Source organism: Lepus europaeus, chromosome 20 (assembly GCF_033115175.1).
Source record: "Lepus europaeus isolate LE1 chromosome 20, mLepTim1.pri, whole genome shotgun sequence".
Lineage (NCBI taxonomy): Eukaryota > Metazoa > Chordata > Mammalia > Lagomorpha > Leporidae > Lepus > Lepus europaeus.
In genome coordinates this window covers 554223-581165 of record NC_084846.1, presented here as the reverse complement: position 1 = coordinate 581165, position 26943 = coordinate 554223, and the positions used below count along the sequence as shown (strand labels likewise).

The 26943-nt window shown below is 39.1% G+C and overlaps 1 protein-coding gene across 1 annotated transcript; it reads right to left on the bottom strand.

The window, feature by feature from the left end:
• Positions 1 to 2846: 2846 nt before the first annotated feature.
• Positions 2847 to 25805, bottom strand: LOC133749973 (vomeronasal type-2 receptor 116-like). The gene is made up of 5 exons (XM_062179341.1): positions 25479 to 25805; positions 23425 to 24231; positions 6786 to 7013; positions 5564 to 5687; positions 2847 to 3760 (listed from the first exon to the last, which is right to left on the bottom strand). The coding sequence occupies exons 1-5, from the start codon at positions 25803 to 25805 to the stop codon at positions 2847 to 2849; spliced, it is 2400 nt and encodes a 799-aa protein (XP_062035325.1).
• Positions 25806 to 26943: the final 1138 nt, after the last annotated feature.

Genomic DNA, 26943 nt, shown 5'->3' with positions numbered 1-26943 from the left:
AATCTTTAGGTCTTTTTTATTACCATATACAAAACTGTAGATGTCAAAAGATTAAATTGCCACATTAAAAATTATAACCTCATTAACCAACAAGAGGCACTTGCTTACTCCATTGTTTTTGAAAGCACCTGTAGTATTTTACAGAACATTTAACCCTTTAGGCCTCTGGGCCTTTCTCATTAAGATAACCATCACGTCTAGTAACACAAAATCATTAGACTTTTTAACTTTCAGACATTTATATCAGGGGCATTTTATATTATCAAAACTTAAAATTTAACACCATATCACATCTTGATAGTACTTTTGATATAATCCAAATAGCCAACAGACACATGAAAAAATGTTCAAGATTACTAGCCATCAGGGAAATGTAAATCTAAACCACAATGAGATTTCACCTCACCCCAGTTAGAATGGCTCTCATGCAGAAATTAACAAACAAGAAATGCTGGTGCGATTGTGGGGAAAAAGGAAACCTAATCCACTGTTGGTGGAATGTAGACTTGGAAAACCATTATAGAAGGTAGTTTGGAGATACATCAGAAATCTGAATGTAGTCCTACCATATGACCTAGCCATCCCACTCCTGGGAATTTACCCAAGGGAAATGAAATCAGCATATGCAAGAGTTATCTGCACTCCCATGTTTATTGCAGCTCAAATCATAATAGCTAAAATATGGAATCAACATAAATGCCCATCAACTAAGACTAGGTAAAGCAATTTTGGGATATGTACTCTATGGAATACTACACAGTGGTAAAAAAGGTGAAATCTGATCATTTGCAACAATGACTCTGGAAAACATCATACTTAGAGAGAAATAAGCCAGTCCCAAAGGGTCAAAACCATATGTTCTCCATGATCTGTGATAACTAACAGAGCACCTAAAAGGAAAGCTGTATAAAAATTAAACTGTCACTATGAGAAGCAATGAATTAAACAACCTTTGTCTTATCTGTTGAGGAGCAGTTTTTTAAATTTTTTAAATTATTATTATTATTTTTTTTACAGGCAGAGTGGATAGTGAGAGAGAGAGAGAGACAGAGAGAAAGGTCTTCTTTTTGCCATTGGTTCACCCTCCAATGGCCGCTGCAGCCAGCGCATCTTGCTGATCTGAAGGCAGGAGCCAGGTGCTTCCTCCTGGTCTCCCATGTGGGTGCAGGGCCCAAGCACTTGGGCCATCCTCCACTGCCTTCCCGGGCCATAGCAGAGCGCTAGCTTGGAAGAGGGGCAACCGGGATAGAATCCGGCACCCCAAATGGGACTAGAATCCAGTGTGCTGGCGCCGCAAGGTGGAGGATTAGCCTGTGAAGCCAGATTAGCCTGTTAAGCCGTGGCACCGGCCTATTTTTTAAAATTATTTTTATTTTTTCCTACTTAATACCATTGGTTGAACTCTTTCTTTAACATAGAATTAATTAAAAAAATAGAATTTATCATATGTTTATAAAGTCAATTGAAAGCAGATCCCTGTAAATAATAAAGGTGGAAAGAAGAGAGAGAGAGAAACTGTATAGTTTTGCATACATCCCCATGGACTTACTTCTAAGGGTAAACCTAAAATCTCACTCTGATACTGCAAAACCCATGAAACTAGGCGGTAATAATGCCATCTTACATGTTAAAGTGATCATATTATGTTTAATTGATCATATAGATAAGATTAAGTGTCAGAGGGATCATATAAATAGGATCAAGTGTTTGGTAATAACAATAGAGAGAATTAAAATGGAGAGAATGATACAACGTGGGAAGTAGTCCACACGAAAGACTTATAGAATGACAGGCGTCCTAAGCAGCAAACAGTGTGTATATTTTCAGGGATAGCCCTATCATATAAAATGACATTGGTATTTATAACTTGCTGGTCAGCTCTGTTTCAGTTTTAAATATCACTCTTATTTTTTATTAAAATATTTCTAGATGACATTGTGTTTTTTGAGAGGTAGAGAGAAATGGAGAGAGAGAGATGGTTGAGAAACCAACCTTTCACTGCTTCACATCTCAGTGCCCACAGTAGCTGAGCCTGAACTGAGGCCAGAGCCAGGATCCAGGAAAAATGCAGACTGAAAGGGACCCAATATCTCTGAGTCATCACCACTCACTCAAAGGGTTTATTTCTTGGGAATCTGGGGTCAGGGGTCAGAACCAAATTACAAACCAAAATAGTGTCATGTGGAACAAAGTGATCTTTTTTTTTTTGGTAAATAAATCCACTTTATTGCAGAATCTATAGCAGAAGCAACAAGAAACTTAAAATTTAATATAAAAAAGATCTGACTTTATAATAGCAACAGAAGTTATACATAGAAAAAAAGCTGACAGACATACAAGAGTTTTATCACCAAATTAGAAAATGTTTTTTGAAGGATATTTAAAAATCAACATAATATTAATATATTGGATGACAGAATTTTATAAAGATGTCATAGCTCCCCAGCTTGAACCTATAAATTTAACTCAGCAAAATACCAAAAAAAGATTTTTAGTGGAACTCGACAAAACTGATACTAAAGTTAGTATAGACATCCCAAAATAGATAGTACAATTCTAAAAATGAACAAAGGTACACACGCTTCTAAATATCAGAATTGTTTATTATACCACAGTAATTAAGAGTGTGACATTGGCTCAGAATTGGTTTGATCAGTGGAAAAGAACAAACTGGGGAAATATCCATGCATATATGGAAACTGTACAATCATGGAACAAGGTGATCTTAATTGCTAGGCTAGATGCCTAAACAAAACGATTTTTAGTTTTGCTTATTTTACAATGTTGGATTACAAGCTCCCTTTGATTACAAAGTTGAAAATGTGAAGAAACACATGAGAAAAATTTCAGGATCTCCTAGAACTGCATTGGTTCTTTAAAGCTTTCAAAGAATTTTTATCAGGTTTTATGAGAATAATGTAGCACTTGGGAACAAAGATGCAGCCCAGGAGCCCTGCACTGGAGACCAAGATGGAGAAGACCTCCACAGTCACCATGACCTTCCCCTTGGTGCTGTGGTAGACAGGCAGGAAGGTCACCCAGACACTGCAGAACACCAGCATGCTGAACGTCAGGAACTTGGCTTCATTGAACGTGTCAGGGAGATTCCTGGCTAGGAAAGCCACAGTGAAGCTGGCCAGGGCCAAGGAGCCCAGGTAGCCCAGGACACAGTAGAAGGCAGTGGCTGAGCCCTTATTGCACACCAGGATGATGTGGTCAGGCACAGAGTGTGTATCTAACTCAATAAATGGAGGAGAAGTTCCCAACCAGATGCCACAGAGAGCCAGTTGGATCAAGGAGCAGATGGGAATGACAGAGTTAGAAGCTCCTGATACCAGCAATCGCCTGGTAGTTCTTCCAGGTTTCAGAGCTTTGAAGGCCAGAATCACAGTGATGGTCTTGGCCAGCATGGTGGAAACAGCCACTGTGAACACAAGGCCAAATGTTATTTGCTGGAGGAGGCAGGTGGCTGTGTTGGGACGGCCAAGGAAGAGTAAGGAGCAGAGGAAGCACAGGAGGAGGGCGATGAGCAGGATGTAGCTGAGGGTCCGGTTATTGGCCTTGACGATGGGAGTGTCTCGGTGCTTCACAAAGACCCAGAGGACCGCAGCTCTGAGGACAGAGAAGCACAGAGCTACACAGGCCAGAGCCATCCCCAGGGCATCCTCAAAGGCTAAGAAGGTCACCAGCTTGGGGAGGCAGTGGTTTCTCTCCTGGTTTGGGTACTCGTGATCTGCACACGGGATGCACTGCTCTGCATCTGTGGAGAAAAGGAAGACTCAGTGTTTCCATTTCACAATTTGCTCCTTTTTCCCTGTTAAGGAAAATGGTCACCTTTGCAATGTCATGGTGAGTCCAGCCTGTTCTGATGTATGCCAGGACACACTAAAGGATATTTCTGCACTCCTGACCCAGAGAGAATGCTCGTCTCTAGGTGTAGGAAACTCATTGAAACAATCTCCTTAGCAAATGGGGCTCTGGGGACTCATTTTGTCACTCAGAGATATTTCTTTCAGTGTTTTATTTTCTAAAAATGATGAATTTCCTGTATTTCACATGGGCATAGATTCTTCCAAACCTTCTTCACTACTGTCCCTAGTGTTTTTCTCTGGAGAACCTTGTATTCACATGGGTTATAACATTTTTCTGACGTTACCAGGTTTAGGTTTTTTTTATACTCAAATGGAGATGACCTACTTAAAATATCTATCACTCCTGGGACATCCATACATCATTCAATACTCTAATTTCCTGGACTCATCACTCTTTCCACATAAATGCTGAGATACTGTGATTGTATAGAAAAGAATTATTGCTACTAGTTTTTATACGGTTATATGGGAGTGATATTTTCATCCCAGTATTGAAAGAGAACTTTCCACTCATTTCACGGAAAGAATGGCTTGTTCATCATTTTAGTCATGTGAACTCCACATGGGCACCACATTGTCTCTGTTGAAGTAATACACTGCTGCAGCAGCAGCATGAAAGAAGTCATTAAGAACAGGCCAGTTTGTGGACATGTGTCTCTTTCAATCATATGTCAATTTAATAAACAAAAACAGATTCAGTGTTGTGGCATGATATGTAAAGCCACCACCTGCAATGCCAGCATCCCTTATGGACATTGTTTTGTGTTCCAGTAATCTATTTCCAATCCAGCTCCCTGCTAATGGCCTGGAAAAAGCAGAAGAAGATGGCCCAAGTACTTGGGTCCCCATGTGGAGACCCAAATGAACCTGGCTGCTGGCTTCTGCCTTGCCAAACCTGGTCAATTGGGTAAGTCTGGAGCATGAATAAGTAGATGGAATCTCTCTCTCTCTCTCTCTGTCTCTCTCTGTCTCCTCTGTAACTCTTTGAAATAAAAAAATAGTTTTTAAAAGAAAGGAAATGATATTAGTTGGCCCACACTTGTAGTAAAGTTCTACTCAGGTTTTAACTTGGTAATCATACAAGCTTCATGGACTGGAGGTGTTATGTAGTTGCATAGTTATTAGGATGTTTTGTCTGTGTATTTCACTCTTATTTTCTCTTACTCTAGTATAGAAAATAAAAGAACAAAGGAGGCATTCATTATGTGTACTACACAGCATGCACTACGTAAAAGACCCAGCACAGAAAGTAATACAGTATTCCCATCACAATTCCTGTGAAGTAGCTCCCTGCTTCTCAGTTGTGTATGAAAGAGTTTTGATTTCAAGATTTCTAGAAATCCTTAGGGAGCCTTAACAAACACTCATCTGATATTTTTTGTTCAGACATTAGTAGGCCTACTAGAAGATCTCAGATTGAGACAGTCTCATCCAGCACTGGATGGAAAAGAAGGATGTCGGAGAGAATCAGTGTCAGTGTTGAGCTAGAGAGGATGAGCACCACCAGACTACAGCTTACACATAATGAGATGGCGAGAGTGAGCATACAACAAGTGTATGGAAAGAGTGAGTGAAAGTGTGCATGGAGAACAATGGGACACTCTTTTCCTATTATAAATATTCTTGGTTTCCTTTTTATCTAGAAAGAGTTAAGATGGTGGAGTTTTCATAGTGAGTTATATGTTTTCTACCTGTATGATTGGAAATGTCTCTCTCTGGACAAATAACACAAATGTAGCAGCAGACAGCTCTTCCTTCCTGTGGCATTTTCCTGAATCCTGGACCACACCTCTGGCTACATAAAGACTGTGGAGTCTGAGGGGGAAAGAGAAGTGATGGTCATTGTTTTGCACATCATTAGGCACTGTGATAAGATGTCTCTATTTGCCCCATCACGCTGAAGGTCATCACTGTCTTCCCCAGTCTGTGTCTTGTTGATTTTTTCATACATCCAATTTGTAGTCTATGATGCTCGTTCCAGGTTTGTCAATTGTCTACCAAACATTATGAGGGTACCTGATTGCTGTAATTTTGTTCATCACCAGATCTATTCTTCTAGGCCTTTTTTTCTTTCTACTACATTTCTTCCTCTGAAATCTTTAACATTCAGATTATTTTTCTGTAATGTGTATATTTGAGACTGAGTATTCAGAAAGAGACAAGGCCACAGAGAAATGATGAACAAATGTTATAAAAACATGGATTGTGTATCTAATCCTCTTCTGGACTTCCAGATGCAGGGAGAGTATCAATTTCAAGAAACTAAGAATGCACTTTGGGCATAAAGCATGATAGTTGTACAAATGAACCACAAAATTCCCTGGGGGATTTCAACATTAGAATGATGATAAAACATTTGATCACAGCTGTGAGATGCTATGCAGAAGAGAAACTGAACTTATTGGCAACCACAATGACAATGAAAATGAGAATGGTTTCTACAAATAGGCGATGGATAAATCAACTTATAATCTACTTGTGTTCATGCTGCATTAAAATATGTGACTCTCATCATATTTGTTTAAGATATCACTGTTCTTCTAAATCTGTATATATATATAATACATGAAATGAAATTTTTTTCACCTTATATAAATAAAAAATTGAAAAAATTTAGAATTTCTGTACACATGTATTTTGTAATTTGATGTCTATATACTGATCTCTATCTCTATTCATTAACATTGCTCATTTTAGTCACTCAATATCTGAATGCATAATTATTTCCAAAGTAAAAACAACAATAACTGATACAGATGTACACTTCTAATACACATTGACTCATATATGTGTTGGGGACACCATATCTTTTGAAGCCAAGATGATAATTGAGAATTGAATGCTTATTTAAAATCTCACACTTAATCTCCTCTCAGACACTCTGTATGTATCCAATTTTCCATGGATCCACACCTTCTTGAATGCTATAGGCCATTCTATCATCTCTTCATTGAGGACCAAGCCTTGGTCATGTGCACTCTCAGAGGAGAACTCCCCAATTTTAATCAGCAAACGAAATCCAGCAGGAAAATTCACAATGTTGTGGATATCATAGTGTGCCATACGGTGTCTTGTTTCATGGAAGGAAACATCCTCCCCAACACTGTTGGTAAATTGGATTTTCCTCAGGAGTGGATGAAGCTGGAGGGGCGGCACAATTGGAAAGAGGGAGAACATTCAGATTAGAGTTGGGAGGTGCATATGACTGAGAAATCCTTCTTTTGCCTCCTGTCTATCCTCAGGGTTTCTATTTGGTGGAGGCTGACTTTTGTCTGGATGATCATCATATCATGTGTTCAAATGCAGGGAATTCTACCCCCCACCCCCGCTAAAATGATGGGGATCATTTGAATCCAGAGAAATCACAGGATGTGTCCCACAGGGTGGCTGACTATGAAAGATTGGTTAGAGGTTTAGGAAAGCTCATCTTAGTTTTCCAAATGTGAACAACATGGCTTTATATATGCAATATCTTCATTATTGTGATGGTTCCACAGGTGAATGCAAACATGTGCACTTTTCAAAATATACCCCCTCCCAAATAGAATGAAATCTTCTCTTTGACAAAAAATGAGTGCAACTGAAGACCTTTATGCTTATGTTTACTGAAATAAGCCAGTTCCAACCAGAAAATACCATTTGTTTTCTGTGATGTGTAGTAGTTACTATAAATGTAAAGAAAAACCAAACCATGTATCAAAATGAAACTGATATCTTAGATTTCATTTTTGCTTATCATCTTGTGTAAGTTCCTGTGGAACATGGTCTTTCTACTTTTCATTTATGAATCATTATGATTACTGTGGCATTACACCTGTGATTATAAAGGAAATTGAAATGATATTTTTGCAAAAATTAAAAAGAAAGGAAGGGGGGGGAGAATGAGAGAGGGAGGGAAGGAAGAATGGATATCTTCTTAGAATTGCATCTATGAAATATATGAAATCTATCCTTTTCCTATCAAAATTTTTTTACTTTAACAAAATTTGGGCTGGTCTTGTGGTGCAGCAGGTGAAGCTGCTGTCTTCAGTGCCCAGCATCCCTGTGAGTGCTGGTTAAATTACAGTTGTTCTACTGCTGGTTCAGGTTTCTGCCAATGTACCTGGGAAAGCATTAGATGATGGTCCAAGTGCTTGGGCCCCTACGCTTACATGGGAGACCCAGTTAAACTCCTGCATCCTGGCTTAGAGTGTTCCCAGTCCTGGTCCTTGCAGCCATTGTGGAGTGAATCAGCAGATGCAAGATCTGTCTCCTTTTCTCTTTCTGTCTCTCCCCCTCTCACAGTAACTTTGATTTTCAAATAATTTTTTTATAGTTTAACAATATTAAATGAAATATCAGTTGAATTCTGTTAAATAAAATAGAAATCCAAGCATAATTTTTCATAACAAAGTTCCTGGAACCTGACATCCCTGGCTGCTGCTGGCAAATCCAAACTTGTAAAAATGTTTATACTGTTTATGTGTAATTCTATTTGTATAACATTTTCAATGAAATAATGTCAGAAAACTTGCAACAGAGGCAAATTGATAGAAACAACCAAATTCAACAAATACTCAGGGGCCCCAACAAATTAGACCAGAAGAGAAATTCACCACAACACATTGGGGCAACACTCAGCTCAGTGAAACACAAAGAACAAATCCTAAATTGTTCCAGAGAGAAACGACAAATCACATTCAGGGATAATTTAATCAGACTCACCCCAGACTTATCGCAAACACTACAGGCAAAGAGATAATGGCATGATATAGTCCAAGTTTTAAAGACAAACAATGCCAACCTAGAATACTATACCCAGAAAAGCTATCATATATGAATGTAGGGGAAATAAAGATCTTCCACAACAAACAGAAACTGAAAGAATTTGTACTCTCACGTCCAACCCTACAACACTAGCTCAAAGACTTGCTGCACACAGAAATACAGAAACAAGAACTTCAGTACAAAAAAGGTGAATGTAGAAAATGAGCCAACTAAACTACAAACAAATCTCAAAATACATAAACAGCTTATTTAAGGAAACATGACTGGAAAAAGACAGCATTTAATAATAGTCACAGTGAATGTAAATGGCCTCAACTCTGCAACCAAGAGAGACAGACTAGCTGATTGAATTAAAAAAGAGAATCTATCTATGTGCTGCCTTCAGGAAACACACCTTATCAGCAAAGATGCCTGCAGACTGTAAGTGAAAGGATGGAAAAAGATACTCCAAGCTAACAGAAATCAAAAAAGAGCTGGGGTGGCCATCCTAATATCAGACAAAATAGACTTTAACACAAAAACTATTAAAAGAGAGAAGGGCATTATATAATGATTAAAGGATCAATCCACATGAAGACATTACTATTATAAGTGTATATGCACCTAATTATAGGGTACCTGGCTACTTGAAAGAATTACTAAAGGACTTAAAGGGAGATATAGATTCAAATACAATAGTAACAGGGGAATTCAACATGCCACTCTCACCAATGGACAGATCAACCAGACAGTAAACCAACAAGTAAACAACAGAGCTAATTGGTGCTATAGACCAAGTAGACCTAGTAGATATGTTCAGAGCCTTCTACCACACAGCCACAGAGTTCACATATTTCTACCCAGTACATGGAATGTACTCTAGGGTTGACCATATGCTAGGCCATAAAGGGAGCCTCAAAAAATAAAAAAAATGAAACTATACCATTCATCTTCTCAGACCATAGTACAGTGAAACTAAATCAACAACTCGAGAATCTCTACACCATATGCAAACACATGGAGAATGAACAACATGATTCTGAATGAACAGTGGGCCATAGAAAAAATCAAAAGAGAAATCAAAGGATTTCTAGAAACAAATGAAAATGAAATTACAACCTATCAAAACTTGTGGGATACAGTAAAAGAAGTCCTAGGAGGAAAGCTTATAGCAACTGGTGCCTACATCAAGAAACTGGACAGGAACCAAACAAATGACCTCTCAATGCACCTCAAGGATATAGAAAAACAGCAGCAAATCCAACCCAAACTCAGCAGCAGAAAATAAATACTATAGATTAGAGAATAAATAAACAGAATTGAAACAAACAAACAAAAAACAATACAAAAGATCAACAAAACTAAGAGCTTGTTCTTTGAAAAAATAAACAAAATAGACACATCATTGGCCCAACCTACCATAAAAGGAGAGGGAAGACCCAAATCTGTAAACTTAATGATGGTAATGGAAATGTACCAACACACACAACAGAAATAAAAAGAATCATTGGAAACCATTACAAAGAGACGTAAGCTAACAAATTGGGGAACCTGGAAGAAATGGAGAGATTCCTGGACCCTTACAACCTTCCTAAACTGAGCCATGAAGATATAGAAAACCTAAACAGACCCATAACCATGAAAGAAACTGAATCAGCAACAAATGCACTAATGAAAAAGGCCCAGGACTGGATGGCTTCACCGCTGAATTCTACCAGACTTTTAAAGAACAACTAACCCCAGTTTTTCTCAAGTTATTCAAAACAATTGAAAGGGAGGGAATCCTCCCAAATTCTTTCTATGAAGCCAATATCATCTTTTCTTTTTGACAGGGGAGTTAGACACACACACAGAGAGAGAGAGAGACAGAGAGAAAGTCTTCCTTCTATTGGTTCACCCCCCAAATGGCCGCTGCAGCCGGCATGCTGCTTCAATCTGAAGCCAGGAGCCTGGTGCTTCCTCCTGGTCTCCTGTGTGGGTTCAGGGCCCAAGCACTTGGGCCATCCTCCACTGCCTTTCTGGTCCACAGCAGAGAGCTGGACTGGAAGAGTAGCTACCAGGCAGAACCAGCACCCCAACCGGGACTAGAACCAGTGCCGCAGGCAGAAGATTAGCCTAGTAAGCCATGGCGCTGGCCACCAATATTTTCTTAATTCCTAAGCCCTGGAAAGACACAGCAGAGAAAGAAAACTATAGACCTATCTCCCTGATGAACATAGATGCAAAAATACTCAACAAAATCCTTGCAAACCGAATCCAACTACACATCAGAAAGATCATTCACACGAACCAAGTGGGATTTATCCCTGGTATGCAGGGATGGTTCAGTGTTTGAAAATCAATCACATTAACAAGTTGACAGACTGAAATCATAGGATTATCTCAATAGCAGCAGAGAAAGCATTTGACAAAACAACACCATTTCATGATGAAACTTTAAGCAGATTGGGGTTAGAAGGAACATTCCTCGACACAACTAAGGCAATTTATGATAAACTCATGGCCAGCAACATATTGAATGGGGAACAGTTGGAGGCATTTCCATTGAAACTGACATCAGACAGGGATGCCCACTCTCACTATTGCTATTCAATGTAGTCCTAGAAGGTTTAGCCAGAGACATTAGGCAAGAAAAAGAAATTAAAGGAATACAAATGTGAAAAGAGGAAGTCAAACTATCCCTATGAGCAGATGACATGATCCTATATATAGGGGATCCAAGAAATTTTTCTAAGAGAATATTGAATCTCATAGAAGAGTTTGGTAAAGTAGCAGGATACAAAGTTAATGCTCAGAAATCAACAGCCTTTTTATACACAGACAATGCTGTGGCCAAGGAAGAACTTCTAAGATCAATCCCAATCACAATAGCCACAAAATATTGAAGTACCTTGGGATAAATTTAACCAAAAATGTCAAAGATCTCTATGATGAAAACTACAAAATCTTAAAGAAAGAAGCAGAAGAAGAAACAGCCCAGGTCAGAGCCACAGATCTTATTGGCTCTAAGCTGAAAAGCCCTTCACTCAGCCCAACTTCCAAAGTGACCACTGCAGCTGAGGGGATGGTCAAGTAGGGTCAGCAACATTGCAGGCAGAACTGTAAATTTCTTGTTAGAGATACCACCTGCCTTTACCTGGCCAGCTCTCCTCCCAGCCCAGCCAAGTCATGAAAGTCAACAGAGTGCCTTCCCCTAGGAGGTTCACACCTCCCTTAGGATATACCCCATGTGAAGAGATAGATAGGTCTGGGCCTCTTAACTTACAAGGCCTAAAGCCCACCAGATTATTATCAAGCCCCTTCTATCAGGTTCTATTTGCCTCTCAATCAGAAAACTTAATTGTAGCTTAGACAGTACCTTTCTTAGCTCCTCTAATAATGACTCTGTCCTTTGTTCTAGACCCTGTCTAGCGTACTTGGGCCTCATTCCTTCGTAATCATAACCTCTACTCTGCCACCAATGGCTCTACTCCCAACCTGTGTGTACTGATGGTCCTCTTCCCCACTTAATGCTGTATAATTGTTCAAACCTGGTAAATGCCACTCTTAGGATCATTGGTTACTATCCTCACTCTGTCTTTTATGACCTGGTCTAAATATGATCAGAGTCGGCAAACTTGGAAGGCTTCCATAGCCTTGGCAACTCATGACGACAGCCTAGGATGGTTACTGGCGCCATAAACTAGAGTGTCAATTTGTTGGGTCAACAACAGGAGCCACTGTGCACTTGCTCCTCATGTGGGATCTCTGTCCTTAATGTGCTGTCCATTTTGATTTAATGCTATAACTAGTACTCAAACAGTATGTTTCACTTTGTGTTTCTATGTGGGTGCAAACTGTTGAAAGCTTTATACTAAATTGATCTTCTGTATATAAAGAGAATTGAAAATGAATCTTGATGCAAATGGAAGGGGAGAGGGAGCGGGAGTGGGGAGGGTTGTGGGTGGGAGGGAAGTTATGGGAGGGGGAAGCCATTGTAATCCATAAGCTGTACACTGGAAATTTACATTCATTAAATAAAAGTTAAAAAAAATAAAAAGGAAAAAAAATAAAAAACAAAAACAAACAAACAAACAAACAAAGGGAAGAATCTGCCATGTTCACGTATTTGAAGAAACAATATCATCAAAATGTTCATTCTCCCAAAAGCAATTTACAGATTCAATGCAATACCAATCAAAATACCAAAGTCATTCTTCATAGACCCAGAAAAATGATGCTGAAATGCATATGGAGAAACAGGAGACCATGAATAGTTAAAGCAATTCTTTACAATAAAAACAAAGCCGGAGTCAGACTTCAAGACATACTACAAGGCAGTTATTATCAAAACAGCCTGGTACTTGTTCAAAAACTGATGGACAAACCAATGGAATAGAATAGAAACACTGGAAATCAATCCAAACATCTACAGCCAACTCATATTCGACAAAGGAGCTAAAACCAACCCCTGGAACAGGGACAGCCTCTTCAACAAATGGTGCTGTGAAAACTGGATGTCCACATGTCGAAGTATGACGCAAGACCCCTATCTAACACCATATACAAAAATCCACTTAACATGGATCCAAGATCTAGATATATGCCGTGACACCATGAAATTAATTGAGAGCATAGGGGAAACCCTTCAAGACAATGGAACAGGCAAAGAATTCCTGGAGAAAACCCCAGTGGCACAGGTAGTCAAAGCTAAAATAGCCAAATGGGATTACCTCAAATTGAGAAGTTTCTTTACAGCAAAAGAAATAGTCAGGAAAGTGAAGAGGCAACCAACATGATGGGAGAAATTATTTGAAAACTACACGACTGGTAAAGAATTAACAACTAGAATCTATAAAATGATCAAGAAACTCCACAACAACAAAACAACCAACCCAATATAAAGATGGGTCAAGGACCTTAACAGCCATTTTTCAAAAGAGGAAATCCAAATGGCCAACAGACACATGAAAAAATGCTCAGGATCTTTAGCCATCAGGGAAATGCAAATCAAAACCACAATGAGGTTTCGCCTCACCCTAGTTAGAATGGCTTACATACAGAAATCAACTAACAACGATGCTGGAGAGGATGTGGGGAAAAAGGGACACTAATCCACTGTTGGTGGGAATGCAAACTGGTAAAGCCACTATGGAAGACAGTTTGGAGAGTCCTCAGAAACCTGAATATAGCACTACCACAGGACCCAGCCTTCGCACTCTTTGGAATTTATCCAAAGGAAATTAAACCGGAAAAAAAGAGCTGTGTGCACCTCAATGTTTATTGCAGCTCAATTCACAATAGTTAAGACATGTAATCAACATAAATGCCCATCAACAGATGACTGGATAAAGAAATTATGGGTATGTACTCTGTAGAATACTGTACAGCCGTTTAATAAATGAAATCTGGACATTTGCAACAAAATGGAGGAATCTGGAAAACATTATTCTGAGTGAATTAAGCCAGTCCCAAAGGGACAAATAGCATATGTTCTCCTTGATTGGTGACAACTAACTGAGCACCTAAAAGGAAACCTGTTGAAGTGAAATGGACACTATGAGAAACAATGACCAGATCATCTCTTGTCTTGACTGTTGAGGAACAACTTACTATTTTATTCCTTTTAGTATTTTTGTTTGTTCTACTTAATACCATTGTTCGAACTCCTTAGTTAATACACAATCATTCTTAGGCATTTAAAATTAACTGAAAAGTGATCTCTGCTAAATATAAGAGTGGGAGTAAGAGATTGAGGAGATATACAGTTTGGCACATGCACACTCAACTTACCTCCAATGGTAGAGTTAGAAATATGCCAGGGGATTCCAATTCAATCCCATCAAGGTGGCATGTACCCATTCCATCTCACTTGTTAAAGTGATCATTTGAAGTACATAATTGATCAAAAAGGCTAAGTTTCAAAGAGATTGCACAAATAAGACCAGTGTATGCAAATAATGAAGGATAGAATTAAAAGGGAGACAACGATCCTACGGGGGAAGCAGGATACACAGCAGACTCATAGAATGGCAAATGCCCTGAACAGCACTCCAGACTCAGAATCAACCCTTGGGGCATTCAGATCTGGCTAAAAGGCCCATGAGAGTCTCACAGGCATGGAAAGCCAAGGCACTGTGGCAAAAACAACCTGAATGAAACATCTCGGTGAATGAGATCCCAGCAGAAAGAATGGGCCATCAAGGAAGGAGGCAGCTTTCTCTGAAGGGAGGAATGGACCCCCACTTGTGATATGGCCTTGACTAAGTAAGATCAGAGTTGGTGAACTCAGGAGGCTTCCATAGCCTTGAAAGCTCATGGCAAGAGCCTCGGGTGATTACTGACGTTATAGATAAGAGTGTCAATTGTTAACTCAACAATGGGAGTCACTGTGCACCTGCTCTCCATGTAGGATCTCTGTCCTTAAAGTGTTGTACTATGAGAATTAACAGTAAAACTACTAGTCAAAGAGTACTCTATATCTTGTGCGGTTGTGTGGGTGCAGTCTGTTGAAATCTTTACTTAGTATATACTAAGTTGATCACCTTAGTATCACCTTAGTAAGTATCAACTTAGTACTAAGTTGATCACCTTAGTATCTTGTATATAAAGATAATGAAAATGAATCTTGATGAAGACTGGGATGGCAGAGGGAGTGGGAGATGGGGTGGTTATGGGTGGGAGAGAGGTTATGGGGGATAAAGCCACAACAATGCAAAAGTTGTACTTTGTAAATTTTTATTTGCTATATATATATATATATATATATATATATATATATATAAAACAATACCCTGATGGCAGTTAGTATCTGAACAGTGTGTATTAACTCTTGACTTTCAGAGTCTCCTGACACCTGTTGTGGGACAGCCAATTTTTTATTTATTTATTTATTATTATTATTTTTAAATTTAATATACTTTATTATTCAGCCGCTTGTAATCAGAGTTGCTAAATTACATTATTTCTTTTTTTTAAAACTTTTATTTAATGAATATAAATTTCCAGTGTACAGCTTATGGATTACAGTGGCTTCCCCCTCCCATAACTTCCCTCCCACCCGCAACCCTCCCCTCTCCCGCTCCCTCTCCCCTTCCATTTGCATCAAGATTCATTTTCAATTCTCTTTATATACAGAAGATCAATTTAGTATAAAGGTTTCAACAGTTTGCACCCACATAGAAACACAAAGTGAAACATACTATTTGAATACTAGTTATAGCATCAAATCACAATGTACAGCACATTAAGGACAGAGATCCCACATGAGGAGCAAGTGCACAGTGGCTCCTGTTGTTGACCCAACAAATTGACACTCTAGTTTATGGCGCCAGTAACCATCCTAGGCTGTCGTCATGAGTTGCCAAGGCTATGGAAGCCTTCCAAGTTTGCCGACTCTGATCATATTTAGACAAGGTCATAAAAGACAGAGTGAGGATAGTAACCAATGATCCTAAGAGTGGCATTTACCAGGTTTGAACAATTATACAGCATTAAGTGGGGAAGAGGACCATCAGCACACACAGGTTGGGAGTAGAGCCATTGGTGGCAGAGTAGAGGTTATGATTACAAAGGAATGAGGCCCAAGTACGCTAGACAGGGTCTAGAACAAAGGACAGAGTCATTATTAGAGGAGCTAAGAAAGGTACTGTCTAAGCTACAATTAAGTTTTCTGATTGAGAGGCAAATAGAACCTGATAGAAGGGGCTTGATAATAATCTGGTGGGCTTTAGGCCTTGTAAGTTAAGAGGCCCAGACCTATCTATCTCTTCACATGGGGTATATCCTAAGGGAGGTGTGAACCTCCTAGGGGAAGGCACTCTGTTGACTTTCATGACTTGGCTGGGCTGGGAGGAGAGCTGGCCAGGTAAAGGCAGGTGGCATCTCTAACAAGAAATTTACAGTTCTGCCTGCAATGTTGCTGACCCTACTTGACCATCCCCTCAGCTGCAGTGGTCACTTTGGAAGTTGGGCTGAGTGAAGGGCTTTTCAGCTTAGAGCCAGTAAGATCTGTGGCTCTGACCTGGGCATCCTTCGACTCCAGGCAGGTCCATTTCCAGTGATCCAACTCTTGGCAGAGCTGCCAGGGCTCTTCACAAGCTGACTTCTGCTGAAGCCCAGGCTTACCACATTGAAAGCCACTGCAGTGGACTGGCCTGTTGGGTCTCCTTGAGGGCAGATCACTGTACAGATCAGCCATTAATAGGCCTGCCACCCATTGCTTCTGATGCCTAGCTTTCTTTTCCTCCTGGTTTGTGTTAAAGTAGACCAGAGGATGCAAGTCAAGGGAGTGCCCGTGTCCCATCTCTAATCTTCGGTGGCCTGAACTACAAGTCTATAGTCACAGGCATGTTCTGTAGTAGTTTTTCTAAGGTAGACAATGCCCATGAGGAAAATTATATTCTCACTTTAAAACTTTCTTTCCCTTTGGTCTGAAAGGGAGGTTTTTTCTACTTACTGTATACTTTGCTGATGGCGAAGTGAATCTAGCTATGAGATTATTATTTAAATTCTTATTTTGGCTATGCTATTACAGAAAAATTTTAGCCATCTCTTTTATAAGGTCTAAAGATTAAATTGTGCGTCCTACAGATTCCTTCATAATAGAATGAGTTTCCTACCTTGAAGAGAATAGAGAAATGAAAGAACAAGTTGGGCTTAGAATAGAGAAATGAGGGAGCAAGTCCTAGATCGCTTGCTGACAATAGCAATATCACATGAATACTTAGCAAACCATTTCAACCATTAGATAACAACTTAAGAAAACATTTACCAGAAGGTCCAATGCCTTCTATAAATTTTAAGAATCATGTATTTGAAAACACCTCTTAAATATCTAACATGGTGTAGTTTGTTTAGCCAGTAAACTTAAGCACAACCATCTAAAATGTTTTTAGTTTCTTTCTACCAACACGTTTAAAACATATGATACAGAGATTCAGGTCACACAAATTAAAATGTATCTTTGATTGATTTTAGCAGCTTCAATTTATGGACAATCTTATCTATAAGCCATTTAAAATAAAACTCTTTATAAAATTTCCCCATGTGGACATACAATATGTACACACATATAACATAGCATAATAGACCAATATAGCATTTTTAATAATAGCTTTTAAAATCTTTAACTCTTTTTGTAGATTGCCAATTGATTTGAATTGCTTTTTTAGTAACCTCAGTTAACCATACTTTCTCTCAGTTGGTACTGTTAATACATTATTGGCTTCATCTGTTTACAGAGCCATCCCAAAGTACTGAGTACAATAAAAGTGGCTGGAAAAAGTCCATAGGAACCTATAGGAGGACAGTTACACACAGAACCAACAATGCTTTAGTTTTATGAGCAGCACATCATATATAACTGTGGATGACAAAAGACTTTAAGTTGCCATGTTTAAAATTATAAACTCATAGACCAAATTTGATCTTGTTACAAGGTGATTATTCAAATCTTTGAAAATAAGCACATATTTACATAACCCATAGCTCTTAATAAAAATTCAGCTGTTTTTGAACAATTAGAATTTAACAGACATCAAGAGAACATAATAGATTACTTTAACACATTGCTTTAACAGAGCATCAGAGTTTAATTCTATGTCAAAGAGAAATTGAGCTTCCTGTGATCTTTTGCTGTGAGGTTTCCTTCCTTTACCTTCTTTCATATTGGTGACCATGTTGTTGTGTTTCTGTGTGTAACACATCTTTAAGCATCTTTTTCAGGGCAGGATGAGTGGCAACAAATTCTTTCAGTTTCTGTTTGCTATGAAAAGTCTTAATTTCACCTTCATTCACAAATGAGAGCTTTGCAGGATATAATATTCTGGGCTGGCAGTTTTTCTCTCTTAGTACCTGGGCTATGTCTCGCCATTCCCTTCTAGCTTGTAGGGTTTCTGATGAGAAGTCTGCTGTGAGTCTAATTGGAGATCCTCTAAGAGTAATCTGACGTTTCTCTCTTGCACATTTTAGGATCTTTTCTTTGTGTTTCACTGTGGTGAGTTTGATTACGACGTGCCGTGGTGAGGATCTCTTTTGGTCATGTTTATTAGGGGTTCTATAAGCTTCCTGTACTAAGATGCCTCTGTCCTTCTCCAAACCTGGGAAATTTTCTGCTAGTATCTCACTGAAAATGCCTTCTAATCCTTTCTCCCTCTCCATGCCTTCAGGAACTCCTAGAACCCGAATGTTGGGTTTTTTAATAGTATCCTGTAGATTCCCGACAATATTTTTTAGATTTCTGATTTCTTCTTCTTTTCTTTGGTTTGCCTGTTTCCTTTCCTGTTCTCTGTCTTCTAAGTCCGATATTCTCTCTTCTGCTTCGCCCATTCTGTTTTTAAGGCTCTCTAATGTGTTTGTCATTTGATCTATTGAATTCTTCATTTCATTATGATTTCTCGTCACTATCAGAGTTTCTTGTTCCACTAATTGTTTCATATCATTTTGATTCCTCCTTAATATTTCACTTTCACGAGAGAGATTTTCTATCTTGTCCATGAAGGATTTCTGTAGTTCAAGAATTTGTTTTTGAGAACTTCTTAATGTTCTTATCAATTTTTTGAGATCTGCTTCTTGCATTTCTTCGATCTCATCATCTTCATAATCTTGCATTGGGGTGTCTTTTTCATTTGGGGGCCTCATAGTGTCTTCCTTGTTCTTGTTACCTCGATTTTTGCATTTGTTGTTTGGCATGTTGGAGATATTTGGTTTCTTCACTGTGGTGTTTTTTCTTGTTACACTATGGCTCTATATTAAGTGGACTGTCTGCTTTCGGTGGAGCCTTAGAGGCTTGAGATGAGTGTGGACTGAGAGCTGTGTTTGGTTCCTCAGGGCTGAGGGTGTGTCAAAGATGACACTCCCAGGTTAGGCGTGGTAAATCTCTCTTTCTTTTTTTTTTTTTTTTGATTCAAAAGGGAAGTAATTCCACACAGCTGAACGTACTTGGAGGTAGTTAGCAGGCAAATGATATACCCACAGGAGCCAGAGATTAGAAGCTCTTTCCCAAGGACCACACAGGGAATCTGTGCTGCCCTCAGTGTGGGCTCCAATTCTCCTGCAGTCTCCCACTGGGTTGCCAAGTTAGATCCTAATCTCCTGTTATTTCACCCCTCCCCCCAGAGTCAGGTTTTCTGCTAGGCTCAGGGCCGGTGCAGACCTGAGGTCGCCCTGCTTATGACGTATGTCCAAAATGGCGCCTGCTCTTTGTCTTGCTCGCCTTTGAGAGGTGAGCGGAGAGAGAGAAACTCGTGTCCATATCGGTCACTTTTTTTTTCCTCTCTCTCTTCTAGTTAGCCTGGTGAACTTTTCCCCACGGAGTTTCAAGCCTCGTTCCCTCTAGCCTCCTCTTTCCGCTTGCCCGCTGGCGTCTCGGGGTATGGAGGTTCGGCTCACCTCGCGTTCCAGCGCTGGTGCGTTGAGTCTGCCGCTGGTGTCCCGAACTTGGGCTCCCACGCCCTCCACGCAGGTCCACTGTGAATCACTAGTTCCGGAAGAGTTTCCTCTGCTGTTTCTTCCCCTATTCTTCCTTGACCCTGCAGTATCTCCACTTATATTAACGTGTGTCTTGACGAACTATCAATGTGCTCCCTTCCTATTCTGCCATCTTGCCGCTCCTCTCGACAGCCAATTTTTTAAAGGACTATCATTGTGTCTTCACTAATTTAACCATGAACTTCATAAATATTCTATAATCTTATATTTGTAAGCCTTCTTGGCCAATACACTTACTTTTAAAATGTGAGTCTATCAAATCACAAATAGTATGTTACTTAATATTGGATGTAATCCCAGAAATTACATTGTGAAGTAAACATGCTAAAGTCAATTTAATTTACATATATGTATAATATAGAATATATATTTATCTTCTGTGAGACATTCAATTTATTTGATATACTCAAATAATTTGATCAGGATATTTTCCTGTTTCAGAGTCATTTTATGATAAACTGTGCACCCCAATGCTATTTGCCCCAGTAATGTCTCACAGAGGGCATGGACTGCAGCACACAGCTGTAGGGGATATTATTATAGGATACATAGCTGCTATGGGATATGTCCAGAGTCCACATTTCCTAGCCTTACATACATTCCAACAAAAAGAGTACTTTTGATCATTTTTTCTTCCCAGTCTTTGCAATGAGCTGTGTTAAGATATTTTAAATATTGCACCATACTGTGAGGAACATTATTCTATGATTTGTCATTATAGAGTCTGAACTGAAAATGTTACATGGAGCTAAACTCACTCCCTAGAAAAAGTCTCTTCAACAAATGCAGACATTTGGATTTCCACATGCAGAGATTTTAAATCAGACTGCTACCCTACACCCTATACAAATATGAACTCATAGTTTATCAAGGATCTAAACCTAAAACCTGAAACCATCAAATTACAAGAGGAAAACATTGGAGAAACACTGCAAGTCATTTCCCTGGCAAGAATTTTTTGGATAAGATCCCAGAAGTAAAGGCAATAAAGGCAAGAATATACATTAAGCTAAGTAACTTCTCATCAGCAAAAGACATACTCATCTAAGTGAAGACACTACTTACGAAATGGGAGAAAATATTTGCAAAACATGGATCCAATACAGTGTTAATCTCCAGATGTATAAGGAGTTCAAGAAAGTTAACAATAACATAACCAACAATCTAGTTAAGACATGAACTAAGGATATGAACAGGCATTTTTCATAGGATGAAATACTAGTGGCCAAGAGAAACATGAAAAGATGTTCAGGATCACTAATCATCAAGGAAGTACCAATAAAAACTAAGGTGGCATTTCACTTCATCCCACTTTGAATGAATATTATCCAAAATTTGAAAAACAGCAAATTCTGTTGAGGATCAGGAAAAAAGGTACCCTAATACAATGTTGATGGGAAGGATTGTAAGCCAGTAGAAACATAATGAAAGACAATAGAGGAACTCCTCAGAAAACCAATATTGGTTCTACAACATGGCCTAGTTGTCTCACACCTGGGAATGTATCCAAATGAGTTGAAATCAGCACAAGAGTGAGTCTCCTGCACTCCCAATTCTATAGAAGCTCAATGCACGATACCTAAGGTGTAGAATCATCTAGATGTCCACCAACTAATGACTGGGAGAAGGAATTGGTGAGATACTTATATATATATATATATATATAATATCATTATATCATATATATGAATATTACACAGCCATGATTAAGAATGAAATCTTGACCTTTAAAAGTGGAGGTCATCACAGTAAATTATATAAGCCAGAGCTACAAAAATATTATGTTTCCTCTCATTTGTGTTAGTTAGTATATGAGTATAAAATTGTGTGGACTTTAGATCATTTCCTATGTAATTATAAATAGTGCTTCCCTAAATCAAATCATATTACTGACAATATGTTCCTCTTTCACAGACTAAAAATAAAATTGAGTGGTGTCTACTTAGGATGCTTGAAGTACTAGTAATGCTATGTTCTTCATTTGGGTGTTGGTTATGAGTGTGATAAGGTGACCAAAAACTCATTTATCTCTAGACTTATGTGCATTTCTTAGCATATATACCATTTTAAAATGATTTTTAATATGTTGCATAGCAGAAAATTTTTTTTAAATAAGCAAATGTGATTTATTTTTCTTTTTTTGCATTTTTTTCATTTATTAAACTTTTATTTAATGAATATAAATTTCCAAAGTACAGCTTATGGGTTACAATGGCTTCCCCCCTCCCAAAACTTCCCTCCCACCCGCAACCCTCCCCTTTCCTGCTCCCTCTCCCCTTCCATTCGCATCAAGATTCATTTTCAATTCTCTTTATATACAGAAGATCAGTTTAGTCTATATTAGGTAAAGATTTCAACAGTTTTCCCCCACATAGCAACACAAAGTGAAAAAAAATACTGTTGGAGTACTAGTTATAGCATCAAATAACAGTGTACAGCACATTAAAGACAGAGATCCTACATAATATTTTTTAAAAATTAATTAATTTTCTATGCCATTTCCAATTTGACACCAGGATTTTTTTTCATTTCCAATTCTCTTTATATACAGAAGATCGATTCAGTATATAATTAGTAAAGATCTCATCAGTTTGTGCCCACACAGAGACACAAAGTGTAAAAATACTGTTTCAGTACTAGTTATAGCATCACTGCACATTAGACAACATATTAAGGACAGATCCCACATGGGATGTAAGTACACAGTGACTCCTGTTGCTGACTTAACAATTTGACACTCCTGTTCATGGCGTCAGTAATCTCCCTAGGCTCTAGTCATGGGTTGCAGGGCTATAGAAGCCTTTAGAGTTCGCTGACTTTGATCTTATTCCGATAGGGTCATAGTCAAAATGGAAGACTCATAGAATGGCAGATGTCCTAAACAACACTCTGGCCTCAGAATCAGCCCTTAAGGCATTCAGATCTGGCTAAAGAGCCCATGAGAGTATTGTAGGCATGGAAAGCAAAGATACCATGGAAAAGAAAAAAAAGAAGAAGACCTAAATGAAAGATCTCTGTTAGATCCCAGTGGAAAGAACGGGGCCATTAAAGAAGCAGGTACCTTTCTCTGAAGGGAGGAGAGAACTTCCACTTTGACTATGACCCTATCGGAAGCAGAAAATATTTTTAAAAATGTTCCATAGCAGATAACAAATCCTCCACACACAGCTAACAATTACAGATGTATCTATGCCCAGTGTGGTGTGAAAGAACCCACTTTCCATTATACCTGATCATGGCAATCTCAACATTAAAATATGGTCATGTGGTACTGCAATAAAAATACCTGAGGAATCGAACAGGTGTTCATGCATGTCCTGTTCTAGGAGATGTTTACCTGCCATGGAAGAATCCTAGGTTGAGCTGCATCCCCTGGAGTTCCCTTTTCTATTTGCTCTGAAGGCATCTTATGGAGGGCATGGGCCACTGCATACACAGCATTGTAGATGAAATAGCTGGAGTCAGATATGGTCAGCATATCAATGTGCCCTGGGAAAAACTCAAAGGAAGCATTTGGTGGGCAGACTCCAACTGTTCCACAAAGTGACCCAGGAGGTAAGCAGTGAAAAGCATGAAGCCATAGTTGACTGAGGAAGAAATCTTCTGGGTAGTGGGAAGGGTCCACTGTCTTGACAAAATGGTTGAGGCCAGGGATTTCCCCCTTGTGCTGTGAAAATGAGAAGCCTCCATGGAAGGAGTGCAGCATGTGGTCTGTCTCTTTCACAACTATTTCCCACTTTGCAGCCATGATCCATACCTTCCCCAGGGTTAAATAGTATTTGCTAAGAAATTCCATGGTATAGAGGCTCCTCACATCACCATATAGAATATACACATTTGCAGATGAAATTCGAAGCCCTTCTAGGAAGGATATTTCAGTTTCTTCATATCTTGACTTAGTGTCTGGGAGCTTTATTATATTGGCCAAGCAGACACCTTTCTTTACCATCTCAGCTTGAATTTCCCGAAGGAAGTGCTCTCCTTTTATGTCATTAGATACAAAGATCACCATCCAAATCCAGCCAAAATGTAGCAGCAGGGAGTGCATTCCACAGGCCAAAGAGCTGTCACTGTTGGCCATCTGATAGAGTGATGGAAACTTGCCTCTCTCACTTAGCATGGGATCAAAAGGGCCATATGTGATCTGAATGGAAAGAAAACCAGCATGATTTGACTTTTGTGGGTTTTGAGTTATCTGTCTTAGGAAGTGAAAAAAAAGTCCTCTGAAGAAATATTCCATGTAGGCATAAGTAAATTCTATCATTGGGGAGCAGTGTAACTTTACTTTATGCCTGTTGCTTTTAGGAGAAGCAATGTAAATCTTCATTCATAGCATGAAAGATAATGTGTAAGATACTCATGTTCTTCAGTATATTTGTAGGGAGAAGAAGGTATGTATTTTGGATTCAGAATCACCAGAACATTGGTCTTTCCCACCTCTCACCTCATGAGGCATGTGGAGAACAGCTCCCACTGCAACTGGTGTTAGGTGTTTCCTCTGGGACAAATATTTTGTGTGGGTTGATCTCCTGATACTTTGAATTTCATTTGTTTTCACAGCATATCCTAAATTGCCTTGAAAAATATATTCACCTACCATCTCTGAGTTTAGGTAAAATTGCTTTTCAGACCACAATCCTCCTAAGCTATTTCAGTCTGAGCTTGGTGGTAATGTGTGCAGATTGCTACCTGTTTGCAGTTGGTCTCCATTAAGAATCCTGGAAATGTAAATACAGGCCCTGGTAAGCAGTTTGATTGGTTATATGATTGGGTTCCTGACACCTCCTTGGAAGATTTGGATTGAGTGCTTTTACCATGGCCAGTGAGCACCAGCACTATGGTGGCTATTTTGTGACTATACCATGAATAGGTGTGCACTGTCTGCCTATATTTGTTTCTTATTCTGTCAAACACACACTAAGATCTAAATCTTAGTTGCACATGGAAGTGAACTGGGAGTCCTGTGAATGAATCTGCTGAATATGAGGAAGTCAGGATTAGGCATAGGGAGAGAGTAAAATCTCTTCTAAGTGTAACTCAGCCCCAAATACTCCTTGATGATCTTTGGGACTGCCATGGACCTCAGTGGGTTCCAAATGGAAAGTCTGGGCCCAGGCCTTGATACACCCATGTCTAACATTGAGTCAACCTAAGATATCACTACGCTGTGGGTATTTCCTGTCAATAGTCAGCAGTCAACTTTTTCAGCAGGTGGGGATGGATACACTGGGCCTAGACAGTGATCTTTCTCACAATCTAAGGAATTCCTCAGTATCTGTTTCAAATCGTGGTTCTATATGTGCAGTTGGCTTCCACATGAGCCTTGCTTCAAATTGGACAGGTCTGGTGGGAGATGGTAGAATTTCTCACCAGAATTCACAACACATTTACCTGTGGGGTTTTGTACAGCTCCAATATCATTCCAATTTCAGCTGAAAATGCTGACATGGTTCCAGCAATGATGGCAACCGTCTTGCCTTGTGTCTGGCAGGTGTAGTTAGGGATGAGATGATGCTTTCCAGTCAGCCAGTGCAGAGTGCTCCTCAGGGTGAACTGACCACTGGTAACAGAATTGTAGAGTTGGAAACTGAGGGTCAGGTTGGGGAGTAGCTGGGGGTCCTTATTGATCTCCTGGATGGCAAAGCGGAAGGCCAGCACATATTGGTAGTTCTTCCACAGCCACCTACAGAGAGCGGCAGCATTGGGGAGAAGGGTCATACCATGGAATTCAGAGCAACAACACAGCGATGCCCTGAGGCAGCAATGGTCAGACTCAGGCTGCGATTCAGTGGTGCCTCAGCTGTGGCACATGGAGGAGGTGTGAATGAGGTTCCAAGGGCTCTAGAAGAATTTGGTATGGCCTCAGATTCCTCTGAAGCAAACTGTGTCCATGATCACACTCACCTTCCCTAGTCCTTCAGGAAAGTCTTGCTGTGTCCCAACATGGGATTTCACTTCTACTAGGGATGGAACCCATGAGACAAGCATCTCTGTTTTCAATACCCTCTGAAGTAGTTGAACACCATCTGACTTGTTAGTCATTTTAGCGTTTGGAAGCATCTCTAATCTATTCACCAAAGGGATTTTCATAAGCTCTTTCTGTAATTTTCTGGAATAGTATACAAATACTAACAGAAGCATTTTCATTCAGTTATGTTTGCCTTGAAAATGAGCATTTCATTCAGAAGTTGAAATTGTCAGAATACTTACAATGTTTATTTTTATTCACTCTTTTCCTCATGCATGAAATTCCATTTTATCTATATGCTACTGAAGTCTGTTTAATTCTTAGATTTACTTATTTGAATGGCCAATTAATAGCATTAATTGAAATGTTTCTTGCTCTTAATCATTTTGCTTAAATGCAATTAATTATCTCATGAAGGGCTTTATTTTTCAGTGCTTGGTTACTTGTAGCTCTTGCTGTCAGTTTAAAGCTGACAAGTTTGCTTCTTTTTCCCCCAAATACATGCCCACCAGGTATTAAGTTTGGACCATGTACAAAGTTGATAAAAATCCAGCAGAGATCATAAGCATCAGTGCTAGATATGTGTATTCAGGACTGACAGCTCACTGAAAACCCAATTTTTTTTTCAGTTTTCTTAACTCATCTTTCAAGTGTATGCAATAAGCTGCAGTGATAATAAAATAGAGATCTCTCCAAACTATTTCTGTGATTCTTATAACCTTGAAACAAATTTAGAATATAAGAAATGTTTTTCATTAGATTCCACTTAGTGATCTCAATGCTATTATTTCAGAAAACATGGAACTTAAAGCAGTTTAGAATGGTGATTTGACACAGGATCCATGTTTTGAAATATGGCCTTGTTTCATAAAAAATGTGCGAAAGTGC

What these genes read in the sequence shown, in the direction of transcription:
- LOC133749973 (XM_062179341.1), bottom strand. Translation starts at nt 25,805, where the DNA reads ATGACCCTTCTCCCCAATGCTGCCGCTCTCTGTAGGTGGCTGTGGAAG. An exon ending in GGCCTATAGCATTCAAGAAG is followed by an intron (nt 5,688 to 6,785) that starts GTGTGGATCCAT and finishes TTTCCCCCTCAG; the next exon opens with ACTCCACAGTCTTTATGTAG. An exon ending in AGACATTTCCAATCATACAG is followed by an intron (nt 3,761 to 5,563) that starts GTAGAAAACATA and finishes TTTTCTCCACAG; the next exon opens with ATGCAGAGCAGTGCATCCCG.